The 10091-nt window shown below is 40.3% G+C and overlaps 1 protein-coding gene across 1 annotated transcript; it reads left to right on the top strand.

Moving 5' to 3' along the window:
- Window positions 1-326: 326 nt before the first annotated feature.
- Window positions 327-7373, top strand: LOC144667576 (putative tRNA methyltransferase 9B). The gene is made up of 3 exons (XM_078529348.1): window positions 327-480; window positions 3591-3764; window positions 6310-7373. Exons 1-3 carry the CDS (start codon window positions 327-329, stop codon window positions 7371-7373), a joined length of 1392 nt encoding a protein of 463 aa, XP_078385474.1.
- The last annotated feature ends 2718 nt before the right edge of the window (window positions 7374-10091 follow it).

A 10091-nucleotide genomic window follows, 5' to 3' on the forward strand; every position in this document is an offset into this window, starting at 1 on the left:
CTTTCAATTAACTATTAAAAATATTTCTACCAGTTTGGATCTTTGTTTTACTCTAAACATGCAACAATATGAGAAGTGTGTTAAAATGCTCCAGATTATAATGAAGTGTTGAGGGGAAGCTTCAGGCACTTAACTCTAATAAACATTTTTGACCTAGAATATGCCTTTGAAATAATGGGATTACAAATGGAGACAATTGGACACTGATTACAGCCAAGGTATAGGAAGCACTGCGCATGGAGTTAAAAGAGTGAAATCTGATAAAAAGTGTTACAGGAAATGCACTGATATAGTATTATTCTGATCTCCAGTCTTTTTGCCACAGGATGGAATTAGAGGCCATTCAGTTGGAAGAAGCACATGTTCATAATGTATATAAGCAAACAGCACCATACTTCATCGAGCTCCGTAGCAAAGCATGGCCTAGTGTCCGACAGTTCCTCATGGACCAACAACCAGGCAGCCTCATTGCTGATGTTGGTAAGAGATTACAATAAACTTAATGTTTATCAATGTATGAGTAAATGTGATTTTTCTAGGTAATGTTTAATTGTCTTGCTTTATATGTTTTGCTTCTGTGAAACACCTTGCAAGTGTAAATGCAAGTTGTAGCTACATAAAAGCAAGTTGTTGTTGTTCATATCATGTCTTTGCTAATAGAGCCTATTAGCAAAATTAATAACTAAAAGTCCCACCTTCTATGGGTTGGATGGATTTCATATAGCTTGGACACTCTATAAGTGATATTTTTAACGATACATCTATGATTCCCACATAAGTCAATGTTCAGCAGGGATTTTTAAGGTTCTTGCCAATTTCCCTCTGGCCCTACCCACCCCCATCTCTGAACCATCTCCTCACCTGAAGGTAATGACTTACACTTAGATAAGGTTCCCTATCTCATATGTCTCTTGAATATTTGGATTCAGTAAGAGCAATGATACTGAAAGACTAGTCAACCATTAAATGAGGGCAAAAGGTCACATAGATGAGCCAAATGATGTTCTTACTTGGCTTCCACATATGGGGTCACTGGACAATTTAAAAACATGGCTAGTTTCTGTCTTACTGAGCCCAGGGACATGGCGGACATTTGTAGCACCTCTGCTGCTCCCTTGGCTAAGATCAGTTAAGAATGAAGATTAAATGTGATACTGTCTAGTTGCTATAGGTTACATGCTGCCAATTTTAACTAAATAATTACAATTGCAAACTATTATTGCTAACCGTCACTGGGGAAACTATTCAGTCAGGTCTTGAACAAAAGGAACAAATCAGGTGTGATCAGTCTTTAAAAACACCAAGAAGATCTACTCATATTATGGAATTGACTTGCTTAAAGGATCTCCTTTGGCTGATATTTGGAAATGCTTCCACTCAACATCAATTAGCAGAAGCAAATGCTTGCATAGCTCATGAATGAGCCCAGTAAATAAAAATCACCAAGAAACAAAAAATATCATAGACCTTGCATGAACTTAGCAAAGATGCTTTTCATTTTAATATTTTCACTTTTGGAAACTAGTTTTATTTTAATAGGCCACAATATGTTTTTATTAGTGTTACTATGGAAATACGCTGTCATCCGGCATTTGGTTTCAAATTTAATGACTTGATGAGCCACTAGCAATGGGTTGCATATAGTGGCATCACCATTCTCGGCCAGAATGGAAAAAATTGGGTGAATACCCCTATCAATCAAATTCGGAGACCGCACTTCTGTAATTAACTGCGATTGATTTTGTGCACATTATTTGTATGTAACTATCCTCCACTCATTGCATTTTGCATGAGAAAAATCATCCTGCTTTTATTAGAAGATGTTGCTGCAGTTTCGATCATGAGCTCTGTGTGTTGTGGCTTATGGAAACTTTTTTTAAATCGATTGTGTAGACTATTTGATGTAGTGAATTGGTCAAACAGACCTGTTTGCTGAGTAAATAGGCTTTACTGTGTTTGATGTGAATTTTTCCTTAAGCCCTGCTCTGTCTCCAGCTCATTAGCTGATGCAAGGTTGTCAATAAATACTCTGCCTAAACTTTTTCTTCCAAAAATATACTTAATTCATAAGATTTGTAAAGATACATTACATAACAGTTCAAATTTGACATTACATAAAGTGCAATACCCAGATCAGTTTCTTACAATAAAGTACATGAAGTGTCTTACTACGTTTGCCATTACAGATTATATTTACAATATACATTTACATTTCATGCCAAACATTTTCTGGTGCATACTGCCCAAGAGCTTTACACAGGTTCCAGCCCCTCAGTTTGCTATGGCGAGAAGGCCTCAGACAGTGGTCTTTTTCCACTGAACCTTTGCAGCGATTGCCCTAAGCTTTAGTGTGCTCCTCAGCATGTAATCCTGGACCTTGGAATATGGCAATTTGCAACACTCGGTCTTTGACAGCTCTGCTAAAATGGATTCCTCCAATAACTATATTTTTTATTCTTTCTTGGGATGTGGGCATTGCTTGCAAGGCCAGCATTTGTTGCCATCCCTAATTGCCCTTGAACTGAGATCAAGAATGGCTTGCAAGGTCACTTTTGAGGACAGTTAAGATGGCTGGAATCACACATAGGCCAGACCAGGTAAAGTTGGCAGATTTCCTTCACTGAAGGAGATTAGTGAACCAAATGGGTTATAATGACAATCAATGATCGTGGTTTCACAGTTACCATTACTGAGGCTAACTTTATATTCAGATTAATTAACTGAATTTAAATTCTACCAGCTGCCATAGTGGGATTTGAGCCCATATGCCCAGACCATTAGTCTAGGCGTCTGGATTACTAATCCAGTGACATTATCACTACACCACCATCTCACCCTATAACTATGTCATAATCCTTCCCTTCTGCATCAGTCCTAAAGCCATGCACTGATCTTCTTAAACTTCCTGTCCTCATCTTGTCCAGTATGAAACATGAGGAAATAATTTGGAATTTGCCACCTTTGCAGTTTTTAAAAATCTGGTCGTTAACATGTTAAACCACCTCTGCAAGAGCTGAAATGTCCTCCCTTGCTTCCTTAAATATAATTAGTTCCAGCATTGACCATGACATTCGGTTGCTTTTTCTCATATTCTCACTATTCTCACTGATTCTGCATGTTCTTCACACTGACACTAGGGAGACAGCATATTATTTGGAACTTCGATAATGACAGTAACAACTATCCAAATCCTTGACTATAGAACCCTCCACTACCATCACCATTATTCTTGTAATCTACATGCCTGCACTTTCCACTGGAGAGCCCCTTACTGGTGCCACACTATTGCTCAGTAACAGCCCCCTCTCAGTGGCTATTGTCCACTTCCTGTTGAAGCACTGGTAGCCTATAGCGAGCTGCTCCCCCAAACTCTCCACTCTTTCAACATCTTATAAGTAATGTGCTGGCAGTAAAATTCCAATATTCTGATGAGGCAACCTTTAGCTCATTTGTGGGCAAATCCAAAGACAAATAATGTTTGTTTGAAATTTTCCAAAATGTAATCCCTGCTGCCACATTCCTTGCTGGGTGTACTGGATTGTGGTATACTTACCTGAATTGGTATTAATGTTGGTCTTTCTCCACTGCAGGTTGTGGGATTGGAAAATATCTCAGTGTAAACAGCCAAGTTTATAAGCTTGGCAGTGATTATTGCAGCCCCTTGGTGGAGATTGCCAAAAGGCATGGACATGAGGTCATGGTGTGTGACAACCTGATTCTCCCCTACAGGGATCAGTGTTTTAATGCTGTCATCTCTATTGGAGGTAAGAGAAGAGATCACATGATCACATGCTAGACGGTAGGATGGATTATTTCAAGCATTTGTTCTGTACATTGGCGTGTGTATGCAATGTAAATGCATGTAACTGCGTTGGAAGCAGTTCAGAGAAGGTTTACCAGACTAACACCTGGAATGAGTGGGTTGTCTTATGAGGAAACGTTGAAAAGATTAGGCTTGTATCCGCTGGACTTTAGAAGAGTAAGAGGCGACTTGATTAAAACATATAAGATCCTGAAGGGATGTGGGGAGGATGTTTCCTCTTGTGGGAGAATCTAGAACTAGGGTTCACTGTTTAAAAATAAGGGGCTGTCCATTTAAATTAGAGATGAGGCAAAAATTTTTTCACTTAGAGGCTCGTGAGCCTTTGGAACTCTCTTTCTGAAAAGGTGGTGAAAGCAGAGTCTTTGAATATTTTTAAGGCAGAGGTGGATAGATTCTTGGTCAGTAAGGGGTTGATAGGTTATTAGCGGTAGGCGGGATGCAGATTTGAGGTTACTATCAGATCAGCCATGATCTTTCTAAATGCAGAGCAGGCTTGAGGGGCTGAATGGTTTACTCCTGCTCCTTGTTCATATGATTATTTCTGCAACCAGGATTTAAGGCCATAGTGAGATGAAATTTTTTCTATATACTAATTTTAGCAAAATTGAAAATCCTGATTTCCCCAAGCCATGCTGCATTGGATGTGTCTACCTTTCCAGATGCCTTATGTTTGTATTGGTGTCCTGGACTGTTATCATAGCCGGATTGCCACCTCCCATGCAATGCCTTCTGCCTTGAAATGGAGGCAGAATCAAGGATGCAGCTGTAGACTAGGCCTCTGGTGTCTGAGCTTCTCTGGTTGCTTTTGAAGCACAACTGTGAGAGTCCCCAAGGCCAGAAGACCCACTGGGTGCCTGAAAAAAAGTCAAAACTGACCGTTAGCAGCCTCTTCCCTTGCTTCTGAGCTTTCTGTGATTCTATGGTTTGAGGGAGCCCCTGACACAAGGCCCAACCCCAGCTTCATGGGGCACCACTGACATTACTATTCAGGGCCTGTGCCTATTGCAGTTGAAGGACCTCCTTTGCCTATTTAGACAAGCAGTAGAAATCCTGCATAAGAGTAAATAAGGGAGTGACCTGTTATCATGGCCGGATTATCATGGGGACTACCCACCGCCCCCCTCCATTACTCCCTTGACCCTCCACCACCGACACATTTCCTCTCTGCCTTGTTCGAAAACTGAATACTTCCCAGGCACTGCAGAGAGTTGCATCACTTTTGAAATCATCTTCCAGTGTGTGCGATGGAGAATTCTTTAACACAGGCAAATGGAGACTAGATTCCCAAGAGTGCTGTAGAAAACCGTAAATACATGATGAACATAAAACTCTTATAACTGTTTTATTTTAGGTACGTGCTTTACGTAATGTAAGATGGACTGAATTCCTACAATATATGCATAATATTTTATCGTGACTTGATTGAATTATCCTTGGTTGGACTCATATTTTAAAACTGAAGCCAATAAATTTTGTTTCTCATTTTAAAGTGCAATCTTATTGTTATTGGAGTTGGATAGAAAAGTCACAATGTTTCATGACACTATGTGGATGAGAGTTGTATCTTAAAACTGATCCAAATTATGTATCTTCAGGTTTATTCCAAATGAAATCTAATCTGATTCAATTTGAATTCCAATGTGGCTGTCTCATTAGATAAAGGACTGCCTGAGCACAGATTTTGGGATCAGTGCTGCCAATTTTTTTCTCTATTATGGCCACCAAAGACAGATGAAGCCATCTTGCAGTGGGAAGGTTAATCTTTAATAGATGTGCAACCACTGTCCTTGTCTAGTCAGGAGGTGGAATATAGTTTTGGGCCAATCTATAATTCAACTTCTTCTTTTACAAAACATCCTATTCCTTGCTTTCTTCTTCAATATTCCCTCCAAGTTCAGACTACACATATACAGCTTTACATGTCAAAGTAATGCACTGGAATGCACTATCTGAAAAGAAGGTGGAAGCAAATTCAATTGTAACTTTCTAATGGGAATTAGTTATATACTTGAAAAAGTAAAAAAAAATGCAGAGCTGTGGAGAAAGATTAGGGGAATGGACTGATTGGGCACCAAGTGCCAAATGGCCTCCTTCTGTGCTATATGATTCTATAATATGCTTGGGTGGAAAAATAGTTTCTAGATCCATTGTATAATTGCTTGACAAATAGTGCTACCTATCCTTCAAAGTGTTGATGAAGTTGTTGAGTGCTATTGTATAAATTTGTAGCTTATGAGCCATACATTTCTGATCAATGCATTTATATCTGTTCCAGTTTCTGTACATCTTGTTTTTCAGTTAATCAGTGATCATGGAATCATAGAATCATAAGGCACAATAGCAGGCCATTTGGCCTAACATGTTTGTGATGGCTCTTTGAAGAGCTATCCAATTAGTTTCATTCCCCTGCTCTTTTCCCATAGCCTTGGAAATGTTCTCCAATAGTGATAATCATTCTAAATGAACCCTATCACTCCTTCTTGTAGTGATTCACCACTTCTCGACGAAAGGCAGACGTGTCCGAGCAATAAGAGAAATGACAAGGGCTTTGCGCCATGGAGGACAAATGATGATTTATGTGTGGGCAATGGAGCAAAAATACCGTCGCTTTGAAAAACAGGACATCTTTGTTCCTTGGAACCGATCGCTGTGTTCCAGACCATCATCAGAGTCTGGCCAAAGCAACAACAAACCCATAGTTGCAAACACAGTCAAAGCACAAGATAAAGACCAAATGAAAATAGCTCCAAGTGAAGCCGGTGAGATGTTGTCTCTCAGGCAGGATCAACGCACAATACTTTCATACAGAACCAACAATCGCAACTTATTAGAGAACTGCTGCTCCAGGATGTCCGAAGATCAAGAGTATCGATTTTACAAGAATCTGGGAAAATCGCTTTGTTCATGGTTCTTCTCCAAATCACTCGATGAGGCTGCAATGCAGACACACATCGATCACCTTAAATCAATGAGGGATTCACCAGAGCTAATGAACACATGGAGAAGCAACACCGATCCCACACAGCATTTGGGGAAATTGAGGATATCTTCTAGGCACTGCAGTTTGGATGGAGATTGCCCACCATTAGTGAAGAGAGACAGTTTTGAAGATGATGAGGTATTTTCTGAAAATCCAAAGAATAAAGAAGCGCAGTGGTTAGATACCAGAAGCACTTTGAAAGAAAAAGGAGGACATCGAAGTGAATGTGGTGGACACACAGGCCTCAATCCTTATGAGGCTAACTCCATAGAAGGCAGACAGATTTTTCAGAAAAATGAAGAAGCACAGGAATCTGAGGGAAGTGCAACTAGGGCTTTTAAAAGGACTTCCATAACAGAATCAACAGACTCTGTGATTGACAGTATGAGAGCTGTGGCTTTGGACGATAAGCAGGAGGAAATTGCAGATGCTACAGAATTCATGAGATATTATCATGTCTTCAGGGAAGGAGAATTGACTCAGCTGATTGAAGAGAATGTACAGGAGCTTCATATCCTCAGTTCCTGTTATGATCATGGCAATTGGTGTGTTATAGCAGAAAAAGAATGATATGCAGAGATTATCAACTGATGTATACATTTTAATATAGAAGCAAAGGTAACAACTCTTTAAACCACAAAATTTTAGTCATGCAATGAATCAAGACTGTTTGGTAAGCACAATATTGAATATGGTAATGCTGAAAATCATTTACATGACCCATGTATTTGTGCAGTTGAATATTAGAGATATAATTGGACAGCATTTCTAGCATAAGGCCTCATTGATGCCATTAGAATTGAAGCAAGCATGAGTGACGAAGTGGCTCACATGGTAATGGGGGTTAAAATGACCAATTCCTTTTGGGTTATAGAACAGTTTTTAGGAGCAATGCATTATAACAGTGGCATAAGGACACTTAAAACTACCGCCTCACCAGGAGACTTTGCACACCACAAGTCATGCCATACTAACCCTGGTTCCAAGAGGTGAATGGAGCAGCTTTCCTCCTATGCTGTGTGAATGCAACCTGCCTTTGCTAGGTGGCTCTCCATAACTTGATGTACCAGTGTGCTACATTATTATGTTACTCTATTGTATTTTATATATCTTTTCCAGTAATTGAGTGGTAGCTTGGTGCTTATCAGGCTAAAAACCTTTGTAAGGTTTTGGTGATATTGGTGACCCCTGATTCCAACTCCACTGGTGTTTGCAGAATTAGGGGAAGGTTAGCTTAATGGGTTCCATAGCACTAGTGAGGCACCTTGGACTCTCTCACTTCCCTTAAGCTGCTAAGAAATCTGGCAACTTCTTCCAGGACCAGGAAGTGTGCCAGAGCATTGGCCTTCTTCCAGCAGATCCCTTTATCAAGCTTTGTGTGAGCCCAAGCCTTGAGTCTGACCTGATTCTCTAAGTGGGTTTCAATACCAGCCAAGTTCTCCAGGTTACCAAAGCTCGAGACATCAATATGAGATAGTTACCAATAAATCCAATAGAGAATTCAGTAGCAATTTCTTTAATGAAGAGTTTAGAATGTGGAATTCACTACTATATGGAGCTCTTTAGGCAAATAGCACGGATGCATTTAAGGGGAAGCTAGATAAGTACATGAGGGAAAAAGGAATTGAAGGTTATGCTGATAGAGTTAGATGAAGAGGGATGGGAGGAGGCTCGTATTCAAAGGCAAAGCTCTTTCTGGGCTACAACCTCTTGGTCCTGATTTACATCCAGGAAGTGGGTGTCCAGGATCATTCACCTAATTTTGTTTCTCCTTTTGGTTGAAGGCCACCACCTCACTTTTCATAGAATTGTAGAATTATAGAATGGTTACAGTACAGAAGGAGGCCATTCAGCCTGTCATGTGTGTGCCCATTCACTGCAAGAACAATTCATCTAGTGCCACTTCCCTGCCTTTTCCCCATAGTCCTGAAAATTCTTTCTCTTCAGATAGCGTTGCAACTCCCTTTTGAATGCCATGATTGACCTGCCTCTACCACAATATCAGGCAGTGCATTACAGATCCTAATTACTTGCTGTACAAAAAAGTTTTTCTTGTGTCACCTTTGTTTCTATTGCCAATCACATTAAATCAATATCCTCTGGTTCATGATCCTTCCACCAATGAGAACAGTTTGTCTGTCCATCTATTCTGTCCAAATCCCTCATGATTATGAACGCCTCTATCAAGTGTCCTTTCAACCTTCTCTTTTCCAAGGAGAACAGCCCCAGCTTTTCCAAATTATCCTTGTGACTGAAGATCCTTATCCCTGGAACCATTCTGAACCCTCTCTAATACCTTCACATCTATCCTAAAGTGGAAGACCAGAAACTGGACACAATTCTCCAGTTGAAGCTGAACCAGTGTTTTATACAGGTTTATCATAACTGCCTTGCTTTTGTACGGGTAACGAAAAATAACATTTTCACTGCCTGCCCACCCGTATTTATAAAGCCTAGGTCTGCATGCTTTATTATCAGCTTTCTCAACCTGCCCTTCAAAGATTTGTACACATATACACCCAGCTCCTTCTGCTCCATTTAGAATTGTACCCTCTATTTTATATTGCCTCTCCCATTCATCCTACCAAAATGCAGCACTTCACACTTCACTGCATTAAATTTCATCTGCTAATTGTCCCCCCTTTCCACCAACCTGTCATGTCATTTTCGCTCCCCATAGCTAACCTACTTCCAAGTCTTCTGGCACTGACACGATGGGCCAAGTGGCCTCTTTCTATGATTTTTGTGTCATCCTGAAATTTTGAAAATATCCTGCCCTGTACAACAAAGTCTAGGTATTTAGTACATATCAAGAAGAGCAATCCTCCTGGGTCAGTGTAGTGACAAAGTAGAAGTTGGCTTCAAAGTCCTGGTGATGGTCCTAATCAATTGATTGAGTTCAGTATCAGAATTTATCTGCATGGCTCAAGCGTGATGCCATTGAAGAGCAGTAGTTTGGGATTGAGTAACACAGGGTGAGACTGATCATTAGGAATGTTTCAGGACCAGCTCCCCATTTTGTACTGACCAGTTTCAGAAGCACACAGTAGCTGGACTTCACTTCAGTTTCCAACATTTTGATGTGCTCTTTGAACGTTAGCTTCAGTCTAATGTCTCCTCAAGGTAGACCGAATACATATAGGGCAGGATTTTTAACTGAGTGAGTGAGCGCACGCCCGACCCGCTCAAGCTTAAAATGACGTGCGATGATGTCAGGCAAGTGCCTGGTCGGTGGGCATGTGCGGGAGTGAGCAGCATGCCTGCAGACAATTGAAAGACTTATTAAGG

This window comes from Cetorhinus maximus, chromosome 1 (genome assembly GCF_964194155.1).
Source record: "Cetorhinus maximus chromosome 1, sCetMax3.hap1.1, whole genome shotgun sequence".
NCBI lineage: Eukaryota > Metazoa > Chordata > Chondrichthyes > Lamniformes > Cetorhinidae > Cetorhinus > Cetorhinus maximus.

Coding starts and splice junctions, on each gene's coding strand:
- LOC144667576 (XM_078529348.1), top strand. CDS start 327: ATGGAATTAGAGGCCATTCAGTTGGAAGAAGCACATGTTCATAATGTA. Junction 481..3,590: donor CAGCCTCATTGCTGATGTTG/GTAAGAGATTAC, acceptor TCTCCACTGCAG/GTTGTGGGATTGGAAAATAT. Junction 3,765..6,309: donor TGCTGTCATCTCTATTGGAG/GTAAGAGAAGAG, acceptor TCCTTCTTGTAG/TGATTCACCACTTCTCGACG.